Below are 21,557 nucleotides of genomic sequence, written 5' to 3' on the forward strand. Positions count from 1 at the left end.
ATCTATTTTGTCTGAGATGAGAATGGCTGTTCCTGCCCTTTTTTGTGGTCCGTTAGCCTGTATTATAGTTTTCCATCCTTTCACTTTAAGTCTGTGTTTATCTTGTTGTGACAGATGGGATTCTTGCAAGCAGCATATGGTTGGGTTATGTTTTCTGATCCATCCCCCAACTCTGTCCCTTTTGATGGGTGAGTTTAAGCCATTCACATTTATTGATATTATGGATTTAATGTATTGTAGTGCCATTGTTCAAAAAAAATTTTTTTGTTGTTTGCTCTGATATATTGCCAGTATTATAGTGATGTTCTTATTTATAAGAGGTCGTTTAGAACCTCTTTCAGGGCCGGTTTGGTGATGGTTGCCTCCTTTAACTGTTGTTTGTCTAAGAAGATTTTGATCCCTCCATCTAGTTTGAATGAAAGTCTAGCAGGATATATTATCCTTGGTTGAAACCCTTTTTCATTCAGGGCTCGATAGATATCTTGCCATTCTCTTCTGGATTTTAGAGTTTGAGTGGAGAAGTCTGCTGTTAATCTTATGGGTTTTCCCTTGTATGTGACTTTTTGTTTTTCTCTTGTAGCCTTTAGGATCCTTTCTTCATCCTTCATTACTTCTTCTCATTGTGACTATGATGTATCTTGGTGTCTTCAGGTCTGGGTTGATTCTGTTTGGTACTCTCTGGGCCTCTTGAATCTTGATGTCCTTTCTGTTATTCAGGTCTGGGAAGTTTTCTTCTATTATTTCCTCCAGAATGTTTGCTTCCCCTTCCTCTCTTTCTTCCTCTGGCAGGCCAATTATGCGAATGTTACTTCTTTTGAGATCATCCCATATGTCTCTGTTGTCGTTTTCAGTGTCTCTCAATCTCTTTTTGAGATCTTTCACCTCTTTCTTAGTTTTCTCTAACTCATCCTCTGTCTGACTAATTCTGTTTTCTGCTTCTGTTAGTCTGCTTTCCCTTGCTTCAGCCTCTTTCTTCATTACAGCTATTTCAGCTTTCAGTTCTCTAATTGCCTCAAGATAATCAGTGTTTTCCTTGGGGGGTCTCAACTGTTGTTTCCCCAATATTGCCATTCCTTTCCTCCAATGTTGTTTTCATATCTGTGATTAATAAGTTTATTATTGCTTGCATACTTTTCTTATCTATGGTTACTTCTAGATGATTTGTAGTTTCTTCTGGGCTCTTGTCTTCATTCATTGGAGTAGCAGTTTTATTTGTTTTTGATCTACCCATTTTTTTGATTTATGTGTTTCTTTTTTTTTATATTATCTGTTGTTCCTCAGTTGTTGTGTCTTGAGTATAAGCAACACTGTACTAAGTACCTTTATGACAATTGCACTCACCAACCTCAGGAATTACAGTAGCAACTGAAGCAAGTATTGAAGCAGTTTAATCACTACCAGTTAGCCAAACAATTTCTCCAGTCCGTGAAAAAATAGTAAACAAATCCCAGTGAAGAAGAAAGATAAAAGAAAGAAGGGATAGCAAGAATAGACAGTTATGTGAATCTACTATCCACTGTATATTCCAAGCGGAACAAGAGGGGAAAGGGAAGTAGAGCAGAGATACACACATAGAGAGTCCACTCTGAGTCAGATTTCTTCCCCAAAATAATTCACAAATTCAGAAAAGCAAAGAAGATGGAAGGAAGAAATGTATGACAAGATAAAAAAAAAGAAAAGTAAGAAAAAAGAGACAAGAGAGAAAAAAGAGAAAAGATAAGAAAGAGCTGTAATTAAAGAGTAGTGAAAGGAATGGTTTTTTTATTACTTTATTTTTAATTTAATTTAATTTAATTAGCTAGGAGGATGAGGGAGGGGAGAGTCTGTAGAGAACGTAGGAGTAAGGAGAGAAGTTCCTCCCACAATAGATAAGATGCCCACTACCCTAGCAATGAAAGATACCCTAAGAGTTAATTCTGATCAACCTAAAGGGGGGGAAGATATATGCCTTTATATAATATTAATAATAAAATAGAGCAGAATAAAAAAAAAAACCCTGTCCCAGATTACCTCAAACCTCATGATCAGAGGCAGCTGATTTTTAAGAAAGAGAAAAAAAAACAAACAAAAACCCTCATGGGAGTCGGGCGGTGGTGCAGTGGGTTAAGTGCACGTGGCGCAAAGCGCAGGGACCGGCGTAGGATCCCGGTTCAAGCCCCCGGCTCCCCACCTGCAGGGTTTCGCTTCACTGGCGGTGAAGCAGGTCTGCAGGTGTCTATCTTTCTCTCCCCTCTCTCTCTGTCTTCCCCTCCTCTCTCCATTTCTCTCTGTCCTATCCAACAACAAAGCAATGTCAACAATGGCAGTAATAACCGCAACGAGGCTGCAACAAATAGGGCAACAAAAAGGGGGAAAAATGGTCTCTATGAGCGGTGGATTCATGGTGCAGGCACGAGCCCAGCAATAACCCTGGAGGAAAAAAAAATAAAACCCTCAGGACTAGACAAGGATAGCTGAAATAGACAGTTAAACCAATCTACTATCCACTGTATATTCTAGGTGTAGCTAAAGGAGGAAGGTAAGTTGAGCAGACATACTCGCAGTGAGAGTCCAACTCTGAGTCAGAATTCTTCCCCAAAATAATTCCCAAATGTGTATCAGTGAATTCAAAAAAGCACACTGTTTGGTAGTGTGGGGGATGGGGCCTGTGGCTTTGGAAGCTTTAGGATTAAGGAAGAAAGGATGACAAGAATGAGAAAAAGAAAAAAAAAGAGAGAGAAAAAAGAAAAAGATAAGAGAAAGAACAGTCATAAAAGAGCAGTGAAAGTAAAGAGTTTTTATTTATTTATTTTTAATTATTTAATGAACTATGTGGGGTGAGGTGGGGGGGATTGGCTACTTAGAAAGAAAAAAGGCCAGAGGTTTCAGAAGGGTATAGACTTAGAATGAATGATACTCCCTGGTTGGACAGGAATTTTGGTAAAGAAAGAGGCTCAGCAGGGGAGCCTGCTGGGAGCTGGTCCCCAGGGACTGGTTATTTGGGGGGAGGGGGAGGAGGTGTGCTTAATAATTTAAAAAGAAAGAAAAAAATTTTCCCCTTTTTTCTACTCTTTTTTTACCCAAATTAAGTTATAGTCACCTCCTTGGTGTCACCGTTAGGACCCCTATTGACTGGCCTACTAAAGGCAGAAAATCCTATCATTTCCTGAAGATGTGGTCAGAGCTCAAGCCACTAGCAGCTTCTCAGTCCACCACCTTCTGTGTACCCCCAACTTACTTTATTTTTAAAATTTACTTCAAACATGTTAAAAACCAAGTTGTAATGTCCAGTTGGTTCTAATAGAAGGTAGTAACAATAAAAAAAAATGAGGTAATAAGGAAACCTATTCTTATTTGAAACAAAACACAAGACTTGTCACAAAACAAATTGTTAAGGTTTCTCAGAGTGTGAGGTTTGGTATTCTTATTTTATAATCAAGCAATCTATCTCCTGAGAGTAAAAGAAATATTTGCAAGTATTAATGTTTTTTTCTGCCAAAACCCTAGAAAGTTTGAAATATAAGCTATGTTTTTTATTGTGTAACACTTGATGCTAGTGTTAGGAAACTAACTACTAATTCTCTGTAGAGTGAAAGTGAAAATTGAAAAGTCTTATTCATTGAACTGTACAAGATGACTTTTTATCACCAACTCTAATGGGATTAATTTTATTTAATTTTTAATTATCTTTATTTATTTATTTCATAGAGACAGCCAGTAATTGAGAGGAAAGGGCAAGACAGAGAGACACCTTCATCAGTCATGAAGCTTTCCCCATGTAGGTGGGCCTGGGAGCTTGAACCTGAGTCCTTGCACATTGTAACGTGTGATCAACTAGGTGAACTACCACCTGGCCCCAATGGATTCATTTTATATCTATCATGGATACACTAAGAAATATATTAGTGCTTTTATTCATTAAATATTTGTTGACTTTTACATTCTTTACATGACTAGAATGTATTCTTTTATTAATATCTATTTTTTTCCTTTGGTGTCAGATCTCCTCATCTAACAGGTAAAGCACGTGGCTTTAATCTTGGCATATAGAAACAGGAAGCTCGTTGCCTAGAATTTATAGTCATTTGAACAGTGACATATTTCATTGTTTTTTAAACTTACTAATCAGATGCTTTTATTTTCCTTATGAGTAAGCAAAATGCTTGCCTCCTGTCTGCCGGTCAAACTATTATAGTTAATACAAACTAAAAATTCTTGTTAGAACACTAAAGCAAATAAAGTTACACATTCATTGTCACTATTCTAGAGTATTTTATATTTCTAGAAACATCTTGTTCTGTATGATAGATGCAAATGAATAAATGAACACAAACATTTAATAAATAAGAAACATTTTAGCAATGAACTCTGAAATCAGATAAATTTCATTTGTTTTTATAGTGCAACTTTAAGTGTGTTTTTTCCCCCCACCCAGGACATTTATTCAGAGCAGCTGGGGATCAACCGTTTAACCTGTCCACAGTGTCGAGTGCCTTCCCAATGGTCAGCCACCCAGTCTTTGGTCTACATTCAGCCAGCTCAGGGCATTCAGAATTTGGTGGTTTGGGGACACTTGGTGCACCCACTGCCTTAGCCGCACATCCCCAACTAGCATCTTTCCCAGGTAAACATCTGTTTCAAATAGTGTTTAAGGAAAGGAGAAAAGCTTGAAAGTGTCAAGCAGTAATTTGTTTATTAAACTGAACAAAAAAGAATAGTCTAATGCCTGTTGTGTTAAAACTCTTGTGCAAGAATTGGCTAAGTTCTATTTATCACATGCAATAAGAAAATAAAGCATACTGTGTGTGATATGGCAATGCAATTGACTAGGCAGGCATTCAAGTGTTTAAAGAATAGGCAACTGCCACAAGCATGTATTATTATGACTAGTTTTTCTCTTGCTTTTCATTATGACATGCAGAAAAGTGTACTTATTGAAATTACATAGCTTGATGAATTTTTCTAAAATTTTAAAAATTATTTAACTTTAGAAAAGTCCAATTCATTTGAGTTCTCACTACTCTGAACTTTAAAGGAAGCTGAGCTTTACTTTTAAACTTTTATATTTTTCCATATTTGATCAGAATAAATATAGATTTGTATCACTAACATCATTGAAAGATTTTCTCAAATTCTATAGATTATGAGAATTCAGTATTTTAAGATACCGCAAATTAAAGCTCAATTTAGACAAACATTATAACTTGTTATATTATTTTGAAAATCTAAACTTTGGTTAATTTTACTTTAATAAATCTTAGGGATGCATGTTCTAGTATGTGAAAATAATTAAAAAATGAGAATATAGTTCTAGTGATGAGCTGACCTGAATTTAAATCTGACTTTGCTACATTTTAGTTTTGTGACAAGCAGTCTGTTTTCTCTTCTGAAAAGTGAGGATGATAATTATAATATCTGTCTCTTAGGATCTTGTGAGGATAAAAGGAAATCAGCCATGTTCCATGCTATATACATTTTTGGGCACACATAATTAGTTTATAAATTGGTAACAATATTATCTTTATCACTTTAAAGGATAATTATTAAATGTTTCCTTAAAAATAAATACTTGTTTGAACTATATGTAGACTGGGAAGATATATTAATATGTAGTACTATGTATTAATATTATATAATATTAAATAATGTATATTCCAAGTATTATTTCTTGAGTCATAGTATTTACTTATGTTAGTTGTCTGAAGAAAATGGGGTGGTGAAAATAAATAATGCAACTAGAAAAAAAAAAGACTTTAAGTCTTAATATTTCCCCTTAAGAATACTAATAATTCCGGAAGTCGGGCTGTAGTGCAGCGGGCTAAGCGCAGGTGGCGCAAAGCACAAGGACCGGCATAAGGATCCCGGTTCGAACCCCGGCTCCCCACCTGCAAGGGAGTCGCTTCACAGGCGGTGAAGCAGGTCTGCAGGTGTCTATCTTTCTCTCCTCCTCTCTGTCTTCCCCTCCCTCTCTCCATTTCTCTCTGTCCTATCCAACAATGACAACAACAATAATAACTACAACAATAAAACAACAAGGGCAACAAAAGGGAATAAATAAATAAATATAAAAAAAAATAAAAAAAGAATACTAATAATTCCAACGACGACGATGACAACAACAATAAATACAACAATAAAATAACAAGGGCAACAAAAGGGAATAAATAAATAAATATTTTTTTAAAAAGAATACTAATAATAACTTACTTCAGTTGGTTTCCAGTGTAATTGCTTGGCAAGAAGAGCATTTATCAGCTACTTGGTGAAAAGGATTTCTAAATCAATGAAGATATTAGTACAGATAGTTACTGGCACTTCAATTTTTTTATTTTATCATAGTTTATTGTTGCATTGCTTTGAACATTTCTAAAGCAATGCAACAATAACATTTCAATGTAATTACTATATTATTGAGATAAAATCTTCTTAACCAAAGTGATAGCAAGCATTAAAAATCATTCTTCTAGACTTCAGTAATGTTGCTACTTCTGTATAGAAGACAATTTAATTTCTCTACTTTACATAATATGTTCACTCATTCATTTACTATATATATGATCCTATTTTGAACATTGGCAAAGTTTTTTGTATAAATCAGGTACTGAGAAATAACCTAATATAATGTATACTGTTCTGGTAATAGTTCTTATGAGATAAACAGACAGACAATTAAAAAAGATGATTTGTAGGGTTAAAAGTATGCTTTATGCCAATTGTTAAAATCAACTAGAAAATAACTATGCACAAGTAGGAAATTTTGAATGAGAAATAACTTATTTTAAAATCTGACATGCTTTTAATTATGCTGTACTCCAGGTAGTCAAACTTACATATACTAATTATTTTAATGAACAGTTGTATAGCATGTTTACTTCTCTCTAATATTGAAATAATGTTTCATGGTAATTTCCTTTACATTGTTTATCATTTTGGTCACTATATAATTACGGATTTTGTGAAATATCTGGATCAAATATTTTATAATTATGATATGTGTTATAGTTTCAAATTGAAATTTAGCTTATTGTCTCATATGTCAGAACCTTTCAGTTGAATGTGTAATGCTACTAATAAACTTCATTTTAACAGTCAGAAATTTATCATATACTCATTTATGTAATCCTTATTTTATATGCTTTATTTTTATAAAGTTAGTGAATGAGTTAATTCCATTTACATAAATTTTCTAATTTTGGAAGGTAAATTGTATTTCTTATGCAATATTAGATATTTGTAAAGTTTGTAATTTACCATTTTCATTTATTATTTGAGTGAGCTTTTTCTTTGATTTTTTATACTTGTGTTAGCTTGTTTACATAATTTCCAATTTTTCATACTTCTTCCTGTGTACTTGTTTACCATCAAAATATTCTACAATATTTTAATATTTTCCCTGGTTTTCATTTAAAGTATTTCCATAGTACTATACTTTAATTATCTTATTGATGTATTGTTTGTATTGACTGTGCATTCAAGTATAAAGCTTTAATTGCAGACTATATTAAGTAAACAAAGTATTTTTGGAAAGCCATCATCTATTTTTATCAGCTATGTGAAATATAGTTTTAAACCTTTAAATAACAGTAGTTTCAAATGGTCGTGATGCAAGCCCAATTTTAGTTTGTTTTCCTAAGTAAAATTCTTTTGTCTAAACAGTGGATAAATGATTTATGTTTTTGTATAGTAATTCTTGGTATAGTTTCAATTATTCAGGTACTATTAAATATATATTAGTGGCTTTTACTAGCCATATTCACCTGCAGTGTAGAAGAAATCTTTTTGCAGTTTTCTGCTTACTTTTTCTTTTAGATCTTACAGCTATGATATTTGTCACTTTTGTTTTTAAAACAGTTCCAGTGTATAATAATGTATGCATCACTTTACATTCTATTTTTTATGAATAGATATTTTGGGGGGAACTTTAAAGGTTATATAATATAATCTGCAAGGGCAAGGTGGTGGTGCATCTGGTTAAGAGCATACATTACAGTGCTCAAGGACACAGGTTCAAGCCCCTGGAGGGGGAAAGCTTCACAAGTAGTGAAGCAGGGCTACTGCTGTCTCTCTGTCTCTCTATCTCTCCTCTCCTCTCAATTTGTGTGTCTGTCCAATAATAGGAAAATAATCGTATTTATTTTAAAAAGATGTTATAATATATTGGCATTGAATCATCTCCTATACTGTATAATTGAGGTTTTCCTCTAACTCCCTGTGGTTTTTACAATCAATGAAAATACACTATAGCTCTAGTAATACAGATTAAAATATTAATAACTGATTTGATAATGTATCAATTCAATAGCCTGGGCTATTGAAAAAGATTTTTTCTGAGTCTTTAAAGAAGGCACTACAAGACTGTCTTAGGACCGGCATAAGGATCCCAGTTCGAACCCCGGCTCCCCACCTGCAGGGGAGTTGCTTCACAGGTGGTGAAGCAGGTCTGCAGGTGTCTATCTTTCTCTCCTCCTCTCTGTCTTCCCCTCCTCTCTCCATTTCTCTCTGTCCTATCCAACAACGATAATAACTACAATAAAACAACAAGGGCAACAAAAGGGAATAAATAAAATAAATATTAAAAATATATATATATATTTTTTAAAAAGACTGTCTTGGATTACTTTCAAAACTTTTTTTAGTCTTCATTCTTGCTTTAAAAGTGTTTTCTGTATAATTAGACTTGTCTCCTTTCTAATAGTTTTAACTAAGAGCTAGTCTTTGAATCTCTAAATTGCATTTGATTATTTTCTACTAGTTAGGTAATTTTACATTGATAAAACAATCATTTTCTGTAATGTGTAAGGTAAATTATAAAGAAATTTTCAGCTTCATTAAGTTTGTAAGTCTGAGATTCTAATTTGACTTAAATGTTTTAAAAATCTTTGAACAACTTCCATATTTTAGACAAAATAAATTTCTGGTTTTGCTTTATGATTTTGAGTACAGAATGTTTTCTTAAATGTGTTTGAGAATTACTGAATTACAGTAATCTTTACTATTTTTAAACCACTTGAGTCAGTAGAGTTTTTTTAAAACTCTGATAGAAACAGCCAGCAATTGAGAGGGAAGAAGGAGATAGAGAGACATCTGCAGCCCTGCTTCACCACTTGCAAAGCTTTGCCCCTGCAGGTGGGGGTCAGGAGCTCGAACCCGGGTCCTTTCTCACTGTAACATGTGGCTCAACCAGGTGCACCACCACCCAGCCCCGAGTCAGCAGTTTTATTTACATTATATATCATGTAAGAATTCTTTAAAAAGGTTGTAGAGTAGAACCTCATTTCTAAGGCTTTAAAATAGATAAGTATAATTTAAGTCTTTGTTTCTTAATTTAGAAAAATTATGTAATAGTTATCAAAAAGTGAGACTTTTTAATATTTAAATTTTCCTTTAAATTTTTTTATCTTTATTTATTGGATAATGACAGCCAGAAGTGGAGAGGGAAGGGGATAATAGGGAGAGAGACAGAGAGTCACCAGCAGACCTGCTTCACCATTTGTGAAGCTTTCCCCGTGCAGGTGAGAACCAGCGGTTTAGACCTAGTGCATTGTAACATTTGCACTCAACCAGGTACACCACCACCCAACCCTTAAATTTTCCATTTTAAATACCAAATAAAACCTTTGTTCTTCATAAGATTGAAGAAACTGCTATATGAATATCACAGGGTACTATCTTAGTTAAAGGGATGCTGAATATCTGACATTTAATCAGCTGTCATTCAACTAGGAAGACAATCAGAACTATGTGTAATTCAGTAATTCTCTTCTAGGATGAAACATTTTTCTTAGGAATATCATATATTTATCATTATTACATTAACTAGAAAGTTAATTCATGACTGTTTTTCCTTCCTTGTTTGGTTGGTTTTGAGGTGCAGAATGGTGGCGAACAACAGATGTTCACACACGTACAGGAGCAAACTTCTTTCCACCGTTACTGGGTATTCCACCACTGTTTGCTCCTCCAGCCCAGAATCATGATTCTACTTCATTCCACTCAAGAACATCAGGAAAAAGTAATCGAAATGGTCCTGAAAAAGGTACCCATACTACCTTAAGTGACCTGCTACTAATCCTCCACTTCAACACAATTTTTTCATTAGTGTTCAGGTTTAATAAGATTAAGATCACATCGTGCTGGTTACTCTTAAGATTATCCTGCTTAATCATTATAATAATTATTTAAGATAAGGATTATTCCCACCTTGTAACAGAGGCTAAATAAGTTATTCAAGGAAATATTGCTTACATATGAATTTGGCATAGTCACATTTTGAACCTGGGTCTTTCTTGCCGTTCTTCTTTTTCCTCTGTATCTCATTACCTACTTTGTGTAACATAGTATACTATATGATTTATTTTGCAATTAAACATGAAATTTATTAAAAACTAATATTTTAGTGATACTCTCTTTTATTAAATGATTATTAACATTTGTCAATAAGATTGTTGTAATATTTAAAAATTATAGTGGCATTTTAGATGGTTTGTTCTTTTTTATATTACTTTTATTATTATTATCTTTATTTATTGGCTAGAGATAGTTAGAAATTAAGAGGGAAGAGGGTGATAGGTAGAGAGCCAGAGAGATACCTGCAACCCTTCTTCGCCATTTGCAAAGTTTTGCCCCTGCAGGTGGGGACCAGGGGCTTGGACTTGGGTTCTTGTGCATTGTAACATGCGCGCTCAACCAGGTACGCCATCACCGACACCCCTTGTCATTCATTCATTCATTCTTTCTCTCTCTCTCTTTCTTTCTTTCTTTCTTTTTTCTCTTTTAAGATTTTATTTATTTATTAATGAGAAAGATAGGAGGTGAAAGAAAGAACCAGACATCACTCTGGCAAATGTGCTGCCTGGGATCAAACTCAGAACCTCATGCTTGAGAGTCCAAAGCTTTATCACTGCGCCACCTCCTGGACCACTAGTTCTCTTTCCACCTTAGTATGCATTTGAAGAAAATGTCTCTAAAAGGGGTATTAATTGCATTTAACGATCTTTCTGAAAAATTTTAATCAAAGTAAAATTCACACAAACATTAACCATTTTAAAGTGATCAATTTAGTAGTATTAGATGCAACAGTGTTATACAATCACTACCTCTATAAAGTTTTTAAACACTTTTGTCACCCTTAAAGGAAACTCTATAAGCGTTAAGTAATTTCTCCACATTCTTCAATCCCCTAGTCCCTGATAAATACCACCTTTCACTTTTTCTAAGAATTTACCTAATGTGATTATATAATATATGACTCTGTGACTAATTTCTTATGCTTAACTTAATGTTTTAGAGTCCCTAATATTTTAGTGTACATCATTACTTCATTTCCTTTCATGTCTGAATAATATTCTGGTTATTAAACATGTTTTTTGTTTGTTTTTTTTGCAAGGTGTAAATGGGTCAGTAAATGGAAACAGTACATCATCTGTATCTGGTGTCAACACATCTATACTATACACTACTGCTTCAAGTTCTGTGGGACAAATTAAAAGTATAAACTCAGGTGGAGGAAGTCGAAAATGTAATCAGGAACAAAACAAAAGCCAGCCTTTAGATGCTAGAGCTGTCAAAATTAAAGACAAGGTAAGAACAAACATATAACAAACTTATATAAGCATACAAAGGCAAACTGACAGAATCTATAGTATAATTTTTTAAGAATTAAAAACTCTTGCAGGTGCTTATTTTTATTTTGCTGTACGATGTATCTTAGAAAGTTGTCAGCATCAGTTGAATAATTATAATAGCTAAGATTAATTGAAAACTTAATACATGCTAGCTCTGCTCTACTTTAATATCTATTTAAATCCTCCCTATTGCTTTAATATGGTAGGGCTTATTTTAATAATGGGGAAATAGAGTCCCAAAATAATTGGCTACTAAGTTATCAGGAATTGAAACCAGTAAGATTGACTTCACGGACCAAGTTTTAGGAAACGAAAAGATAAGAATAAAATACTTTTCAGCCTAGGAGGTGGTACAGTGGCTAGAACATTGGACTCTCAAGTATGAATTCCCAAGTTCAGTCTCCAGTATTTTATGTGGCAGTGATGGTCTGATTCTCTCTTTCATGTGCATTTCAAGTACATTTTTTTAAAGAACAAAAAAAATATGGAAAGTTTCAAATATATAGACAGAAAAGCATAATGTACTCGCTATTAAGTTTCAACCGTTGTTACTTTATTAGATACTTTTATTTTACTATATCACTAATTCTGCAACTTATTGATTTTTTTACTTTCAGCTGTAATCATCCCATCCTTGCCAACTGGCTTAAGATTGAGCTTTGTTAATAGAGGGCACTGTAAACTAGAAAAGGGAAGTGGCTTCAGTTTCTATTTCCCGTGTTTTCCTTCTCACTTTAAGCTTTGACTGCCAATGATTAGGTAGTTTCTTCTCCAGGTATCAACTTCTTATGTTCAGAAATCTTAACAGTACACAACAGAGTCTGACAACACTGACATTCCAACAGACATCTTACTAGCACTTTTTATGGGGCTATCTGTGAGTGACTTTTAATTGAATTTACTGAAATCCCTTTTCAATAGGTTCCTATTAAGATTTTTCTGACATTCCAGCAAGCAGTATTTTTTTGTGTCTTCTAGACCAATGGTACTTCATTGAACTTCATTGCCATCCAGTGGGCAAAAGCCATACCCTCTCTAACAAAACCTTAGAGAATTGAGGAGTTTGAGGAGAGAGACCATCTTCCAAATTTTTCATTTAACACTCTACTTCAATCCTATCGCAAGGGACTGTTATCTATTTCTGCTATCCTAGATTGTTTATTTCCATCAAGGTTATACCTGGGGCTCAGGGCTTACATTACAAAGCCACTGCTCTTGGTAATCTTTTTTTTTTCTTTCTTTCTTTTATGAAGAGGCAGAATAGGGAGGGGGAGAGAGAGGGAGAAAGAGACACACCTGCAACACTGTTCCACTGCATATGAAGTTTACACCTGCAGATAGGGACGAGGTGCCTAAACTTGGGTCCTTTTACATGATAATATTTACTCTACCAGGTGTGCCACCACCCAACACCTATCCTACATTTCTATAGTGCTCTCTTTATCCTTTCTAATACTTTACCTTCTATTACTAGTTAATTTTCTATAATAACGTTTCCTTATTTGAGTTAATATTTTTTAGTTTCCTAGCTAAACATTATCTGCTACTTAATTGGTATTGGGATACGATAATTTTGTAGTCATTAGATTCTCTCTTCAACACCCTGTAGGTAAATCTTGGCATCTGACCTTTATTAAATATAAGCCCAACGCTGGTAACATAGCTAACTTGCATAGTGGACTTGTTATGTATGTGACCCAGATTCAAGCCTAGTCCCCACCATACTGAAGTAAATTTTTGTGCTTTGGTTTCTTGGATTTTTTTTCCCCTCCCTTACCCCTCTTATCCCCCTTCCTGCTTGTCCTGCATTTGTTTGCCTGTCTGTCTATTTGTGCTTCTCTCATTTTATATGGGGGGGGAAGTATAAGCTTTTATGACAAATGTAGACCAATATGAAGTCTAGATTTCATTCATTCAACCAAAATAAGCTGCACATAAGTTAGCATCTTATATCCAGCATATCTGGTAAACACCCATACTGGTAAACTTTGCCTGCTTTCCTTTGTAATTTCTTCTTAAGTGAGAGATTTTAGTTTATTCTGTGTTTTGACATCAGTTGTGTCTTCTCATTTGTATTTTATAAAAACTACTTTTTAAAAAGAACTTATTTTTGAATTTTTTATTATCTCTATTTATTTATTGCATAGAAACAGCCAGAAATGGAGAGAGAAGAAGGAGAAAGAGACAGGGAGTGACATAGAGAAACAGCTGCAGCCCTGCTTCACCACTTGCAAAGCTTTTCCCCTCCAGGTGGGGACCAAAGGCTTTAACCTGGGTCCTTGTGCATTATAACACGTGCACTCAGCCAGGAGCGCCACTGCCTGGCCCCATAAAAACTACTTTTAAGACTTGTTTTTCTGATGGAATAGTATCAGGCATTTGTCATCCTATATACATGGCTTTTCCCGTCATCACAGCTGTAATATCAAGGTTAATGGGAAATTTCTGATACCATAGGAAGAGAGCAAGACATAGGTAGTCAAGTATTTACTATTGTAAATGCTTATCTCTTGTCTATTTTGAATCATAATACTAGGATGAGTATTAACATATTAACATATTAACATTAACATATATACTATGTTAATGTTTGAAAGATTGGTTATATACATGATAAAGCTAGAACTGTCATGTATATTAGAGAACTCCAACAGAGAAGTTAGTCTGACCAATTTGCTGATTGACTGTCCTGACAACTTGTGACATTTGTTCTTAAAATGACATTTTCAGATTGAATATATCATTTGAAACATAAAACAACATACCTCTTACTAAATCATTAATTTCTTTTAAAGTAAAGCTTTGTTCAAAATCATGTCTTTATCCAGAAACCAAGAAAGAAAACAATGGAAAGTTCTAGCAACAGTGACAGTGATTCAGGAACATCATCAGACACCTCAAGTGAAGGTATTAGTAGTAGTGATTCAGATGATCTAGAAGAAGATGAAGAAGATCAAAGTATTGAGGAAAGTGAAGATGATGATTCTGATTCAGAAAGTGAAGCACAACATAAAAGTAACAACCAGGTATGGTATCATTGGTAGTACCCATACAGTATTCATATTTAGGAATAAACTCTTTCATCTGACTCTGGAACTTGATAAAGTTTAAAATTGATCATTTCTTTCAGTTCTTTTGCACAGGAAAGAATAAAAAATTGAGAAACAATTTTAAAGGGACACTGTTAAATTTTTTACAAATGATTACATACCATAAATCACTATGACACTTTAAAAAAACATTTTATTAATTTATTATTGATAGAGAGAGAGAAATTGAGAGGGAGGAGTGGGGATTTGAACCTGGTCCTTGTGCATAATATCTGCAGCTCTACCAGATGCACCACTGCCTTGCCCCTCGTTGAACACTTTTTAAAATAGCCTCTTTTTCCTTCAAATTTTACTCCTTGATGTTCTTTCTTAGTAAATGCCAAGAATTTATATCCTTATTTTTTAATTTATAGGTGCTATTGCATAGTATTTCTGACCCAAAAGCAGATGGACAGAAAGCAACTGAAAAACCCCAGGAAAAAAGAATACACCAGCCATTACCTCTTGTGTCTGAATCCCAGACTCACTCATCATTCCAATCCCAGCAGAAGCAGCCTCAGGTTTTGTCACAGCAGCTTCCATTTATTTTCCAAAGCTCTCAGGCAAAGGAGGAATCTGTGAACAAACATACAAGTGTAATACAGTCTACGGGATTGGTGTCCAATGTGAAACCTTTATCTTTGGTAAATCAAGCCAAAAAGGAAACTTACATGAAACTCATAGTTCCTTCTCCTGACGTACTAAAAACAGGGAATAAAAATACCTCTGAAGAATCTAGTTCTTTGACCAGTGAATTACGATCCAAACGGGTGAGTTAATAATTATACATAGTTTTCTATTATTAGAAAAAGAAATTTTAAATATTCTTACAATGTGTAAGTTTAAATCACTCTTGTTTTATATATATTCTATTTATTTATTTACTTGATAGAAAGAGAGAGAAATTGATAGAAAATGAGGAGACAGGGGAGTCGGGCTGTAGCGCAGCGGGTTAAGCGCAGGTGGCACAAAGCACAAGGACCGGCATAAGGATCCCGGTTCGAACCCCGGCTCCCCACCTGCAGGGGAGTCGCTTCACAGGCGGTGAAGCAGGTCTGTAGGTGTCTATCTTTCTCTCCTCCTCTCTGTCTTCCCCTCCTCTCTCCATTTCTCTCTGTCCTATCCAACAACGACAACAACAATAATAACTACAACAATAAAACAACAAGTGCAACAAAAAGGAATAAATAAATAAAATAAATATATATAAAAAAAAGAAAATGTCGAGACAGAAAGGGATAGAAAAAGAGACATGTACAGTACTGCTTCACCACTCTGGAAGTTTTCCTCTTGTAGGTATGAAATAGAAGATTGAGCCTGGATTCTTTTTTTTTTTTCCTCCTGGGTTATTGTTGGGACTTGGTGCCTGCACTATGAATTTGTTGCTCATGGAGGCTATTTTTTCCTTTTGTTGCCCTTGTTGTTTATTGCTGTCATTATTATTGTGGTGGTTATTGCTGTCTAGAACAGTTTTTTAATTAAAAAAAAAACCTATAGATAGAGGGGCAAAAGCCTACTATGCTTGAATATAGTATCTTCACTTTAGACTGTAAAAGTCACTAGTCTTCACAAGCATTAGGTACCTGTTCAATGAACATTTAATAGTATATTCACAGGCGATCAAATTAAGGTTCACAGGACTTATAAAACTTCCCTAAAATTATCTGTTTGTAATGACGTTAAAATTCAAATCTAGGGTACTGGACAGTGGTGCAACTGGTTAAGCGCACATAGCACAAAGTGCAAGGACTGGAGTAAAGACCCTGGTTTGAGCCCCGGACTCCCCACATGCGGGGCGGGGGGGGTGATCACTTCACAACTAGTGAATCAGATCTGCAGGTGTCTTTCACTCCCCGCCTTCCCCTCCTTTCTCAATTTCTCTACCCAAGAACAACAACAATAACAAAATGGCCTTCAGGAGCAGTGAATTTGTAGTGCAGGCACAGAGTCCCAGGGATAACCCTGGAGGAAAAAGAAAAAATCAAATCTAGACTGTAATACTTGAATCCTTCTTTTCCACTGCTAAGCATATACTATATTTTGTTCTCAATAAGTCATAATATCCCTGTCCACTGACTCTTACTGTACAGTGAAAAATTTATAGTAAGGCCATAGAAAATGAGTTACATTGACCTTTTTGAGAATCTAAGGTAGTTCTCATTTCTTACGTTACATTGCAATCACTTAAGAAAGATTTAATACTAAGCAAAACAATTTAGAATTATTTATAGTGGTGAGATTAAAAGCATATCTACAAAGTCTACCATTTGATTCTAATATGCTACAAGATTTGAAAATTCTTGATCTAAATGGAGTAACCAATGTTATCAAAATATCATGTATTCAATTGCTTACAATTTTTTTCTCAATCATGGGGGTTTACTTTTTCTTTCTTTCTTTCTTTCTTTTTTTTTTTTTTTTGCTTCCAGGTTATCACTGGGGCTTGGTGCCTACACTATGAATCCACTGCTCCTAGCAGCCCCTCCCCCCCTTTTTTTTTTTTGCTGTTGCTCTTGTTATTGGATAGGACAGAGAGAAATTGAGAGAGGAAAGGAGAGGAAGACAAAGGGGGGGAAGAAAGATAGACACCTATAGACCTGCTTCATCACTTGTGAAGTGACCCCCCTGCAGGTGGGGAGTCAGGGAGGAGTTTACTATTAGTATATGCATCACATATCCATTAGAAACTTACACAATAAAAAGTCAGTTCTTTAGATTATTTTACTAATATTGTTGTGAATGAATTTGCAAAGCTACAACAACAGTTACTTTGATTATGAAAGGCTTCTTGATTTCTTCAAAGACTTTCATATTTAACAAATTAGATATGGGGGCGGGGCAGTGATATCCAGTATAAAGTGTACACATTACTATGTGCAAGGACCTGAGTTCAAGTCCCTTATCCCCAACTGCATGAGGGATGCTTCATGAGTAGTGGAGCATTGCTATAGATGTCTCACTTTCTCCCTCTTTCAAACATTATCTCTCCCTGTTTCTTTTCGTATCAAAGATAAAAATACAAAGGTCACCAGTAGTAGTATAGTCCTTATATGGTCATCAAACTTCAGCAGTAATCCTGGTGGGAAAAAAAAAGAATTAGATATGACTGCTAATTAGGAAGCAATTTTATTAAGTAATTGCTTTATTAATGTAGCCAAGCTAGATAGTTTATATTTAAAATCTTGAATAATCTTAGAAAACCCAGGTAAAGAAATTGGATAGAGAAAGATTAACTCTTGCTAACATCAACTAACAAGACCAGAAATGTTGTAAACCAAGGTCACTCTCATTTCAAATCCCATAATTAAGAAGGAATATTTGATATTTCTGAAGTAATGATAGCCAATGAAAAATGCTTTATGTGAGTAGTTCACATTAGACTCAAACTAAATGACTGTCTAGTTTTTATTGGTACCTAGTCATAAGTTAAAAGAAAACTTATAGATATTTGTTATAAACCATATCTCTTCCTTTATATGAATGTTTTTACATATAAAATTTTGCTTTATTTTTTATGAGTATTTTAATTGTTTCATCTTACCTTTACTCTGTTTTCTTCTCTATTCCATGTTTTCTTTTTTCTGCTTTTTCTTTTCTCTTTCTCTTTTACTCTCTTCTTTTCTTCTCTTTCTTTTTCTAGTGCTCTGCTCAGTTCTAGCTTATAGTATTATTGCAGATTGAACCTGGGACCTCTGAGACTTAAACATAAAAGTCTTTTGTGTAAACCAATGTTACCTTCTTGCTCCTATGATTTTTTAATGTGGTGTCAAAGATCAATCTTAGTGTCTTGTGTATGTACATTACTAACTTTTTTCTAAGTTTTTAGAATGAGAGACACAGAGAGCAAAGAAATAACACAAAGTACCATTCTATTATTCTTGAAATTTTCCTTGCAGTTCCCATCTAGCTCTGGGACTCAGACTCAGAACCTTACATACTTATAAGATGAATACTCTGTGATTGAAGCACTTCTCCAGCCTTATAATTTCTTAATTATTATTTAATCATTGGAATCTTCTATGTCCTTTCAGTATAGTCATTTAATTCAAACCACTAATTTGGATGAGGAATGAATTTTCTTTATCAAGTATATATTTTTGTGATCTATTATCAAGAGCTTGGAGTTAGTAGGACAGAGATTTGAATTAGTTTCCCATGCCCCTGTTATCTAAGTGAATATTTTAAAGGAACAGGCCATATGCTGCTATAAAAGTCTCAATGTTTACTAGATATCTCAATTTTCTCCCCTTCTACTTTTTATGTACCACCTATAATATCAGATGATGACATGTTTGCTGAAAAACAGTAACTGATATTCTTATTGGGGTAAAATATCATAATCCAGGAATATTTAGGTGTGAACATATGGGAAGTGCTTGTCTAAAATACTAGAATGAGTAGAAATTTTATAAAATTAAAACAAAATGTTAAAGTTTTGCTTTCCTGATGGTTTTTATTCTATTTGAAGGATTGTTTACTATCTATGAGAGGGAGAGTACAAAATGATTGTATGGCATAATTATATTCTTTTGTTAATATTTTTGTTTGTTTATTTTTTGGATAGAGACAGAAATTGTGAGAGAAGAGTGAGATAGTAAGGGAGAGAGAAAGAGAGGCCCCTGCAATACTCCTTCACTGCTTATGAAGCTTCTTCCTCATACATAATAGTGTGCTCTGCCCAATGCACCCTGTCTGGATACAGAATAATTGTATTCTAGGAAATGAAAATACACTAATTTTCCCCCTGAAAACTTAACTCTTATCAATATAATATATAGCTTATTATTAGTAGCATTATTTTCCTCCAGGGTTATCACTGGGAGTCAGTGCTTGTACTACAAATCCACTGCTCCTGGAGGCCATTTTCTCCATTTAGCTGCCGTTGTCATTATTGTTGTTGTTGTTATTGTTGTTTTTGGTGCTAGATAAGACAGAAATTGAGAGAAGAAAGGAAGACAGAGAGAGGGAGAGAAAGACACCAGCAGACCTGCTTCAACACTTTTGAAGTGACCTCCCTGCAGATGGGGAGCTGGGGGCTTGAACTGGGTGGGATCTTTACACTGGTCCTTGCTCTTTGCACCATGTGCACTTAACCTACTGTGCTACCGTCCAGTCCCCAGCACATTTCTATACTTCCATATAATTTGCAATAATTTTTGTGTAATTTAAATACTAAGTGAAATTAAATATATTAAGATATTTTAGGTAGAATTTTGCTATAAAATTTTTTTCAGAGCCAGAGATATCACTCACTGGTAGGTCACCTACTTTGCCATACCCATGACCCATATTTGAGCACTGGCATCTGGTAGGAAGTGATATGACAACAGAGGAAGCTTCAGTGCTGGGATGTCTCCCTCTTCTGTCTTTCTCCCATTTTCTTTCTCTTCCATTTCACTCTGAATGATATTCTTCTGCCTCAGTACAGTGAGGTTATACCTATACCCCCAGTTCCACATAAGTAAATAAAGATACAAGTCCTTTTTAGAGGTAAATCATTTAGTATGATTTTTTCATATTTTGTTTACTCAATACTTATTTTTTATTATCTTTATTTATCGGATAGAGACAGCCAAAAATTGAGAGGGAGAAAGACACTTACAGCACTGCTTCACCACTTGCAATGCTTGCCCTTTTAGGTGAGGACCAGGTGCTTGAACCTGAGTCCTTATATGTTGTAACATGTGCATTAAACTAGGTGTGCTACCACTCAGCACCCTAAATAAACACTTCTTAAGCTTAGTAAAAAGACATTGTTTTTGATATAAATCATATGCACCTATTATATATAATTGACTTAATCTTCTTTACTAGAATATTCTGTCAAATAATAGAATTTTTGTGAAAATACTTACTGTATATTATTAATAGTTATTTAAAAATATTTAATAAATAATTCTAGATGACATTTTTTCGGTGTTTTTACTGGTAAAATACCTACCACATAATTTTGCAGAATTGAATTTTAAAAATCCGACTTTGATGAATGCATACTTAAATGCTGATTATAACTTATAGGTAACCTTTTTTATTACTAAATTCTACCTTGTGAAATTCAGCTGTTTTCATTAATTTAAAATAATTTGCCTCCTTTGTTTTTCCCTCTCTTTGAGAAGTAGTAAAAAGTAAAAGATTGGGCAACAGAAGCTGCTCAATTACATCATGCATTTTTAAGGTCATGAGTTTATTAGCTTGCACAGCATCCCCCCAAAAATGAATTAGGTAAGAGCATGACATGCATAGGCTGTGGCAAACAGTCTAGTTCAACTGAAAACTTACCTTAGTGCCTACTTGGAAAGTAGTTTGAATATCCAAATTAAGCACTTAGGGTCTTATTAATGTTAACAATGATAGAGGAGGGGCATGGAAACCTTTGATAAAGATGCTAATGTAATAAAGCCAGCCTTTCATACTACAATAAAATTATATATATATATATATATATATATATATATATATATATATATTACTAAGAAATTAGTCATAACGGCCATTATTTTCAAAGCATTTGTGTATATATTTTTAAAATATTTATTTATTTCCATTTGCTGCCTTTGTTGTTTTATTGTTGTAGTTATTATTGATGTCGTTTGTTGGATAGGACAGAGAGAAATGGAGAGAGATGGGGAAGGTGGGGGGGGGGAGAGAAAGAGAAACACCTGCAGATCTGCTTCACCACTTGTGAAGTGACTCCCCTGCAGGTGGGGAGCCAGGGGCTTGAACTGGATTCCCTGCACCAGTCCTTACTCTTTGCGCTATGTGCGTTTAACCCGCTGGGCTCCTGACTCCCAGCATTTGCTGCCCAACTCCCAGCATTTGTATATTTTATTTAAATTTACATATGAGCAGCTATTGTCAGATATTG

The 21,557-nt window shown here is 34.5% G+C and overlaps 1 protein-coding gene across 26 annotated transcripts in view; it reads left to right on the plus strand.

Moving 5' to 3' along the window:
- The window catches only part of BAZ2B (bromodomain adjacent to zinc finger domain 2B), a 368,528-nt gene that overhangs the window by 243,110 nt on the left and 103,861 nt on the right, over positions 1 to 21,557 (plus strand). For 22 of the 26 annotated variants that reach the window (XM_060177832.1, XM_060177835.1, XM_060177833.1 and 19 more), the window contains 5 exons: positions 4,415 to 4,603; positions 9,848 to 10,015; positions 11,366 to 11,559; positions 14,432 to 14,629; positions 15,067 to 15,462. In XM_060177832.1, coding sequence (XP_060033815.1) covers positions 4,415 to 4,603; positions 9,848 to 10,015; positions 11,366 to 11,559; positions 14,432 to 14,629; positions 15,067 to 15,462 — 1,145 coding nt within the window. The remainder of the gene's footprint in view (positions 1 to 4,414; positions 4,604 to 9,847; positions 10,016 to 11,365; positions 11,560 to 14,431; positions 14,630 to 15,066; positions 15,463 to 21,557) is intronic. The other 4 variants (XM_060177827.1, XM_060177848.1, XM_060177849.1 and 1 more) reach the window with 2 other exon arrangements.

Source organism: Erinaceus europaeus, chromosome 18, assembly GCF_950295315.1.
Source record: "Erinaceus europaeus chromosome 18, mEriEur2.1, whole genome shotgun sequence".
NCBI classification, from domain to species: Eukaryota; Metazoa; Chordata; class Mammalia; order Eulipotyphla; family Erinaceidae; genus Erinaceus; species Erinaceus europaeus.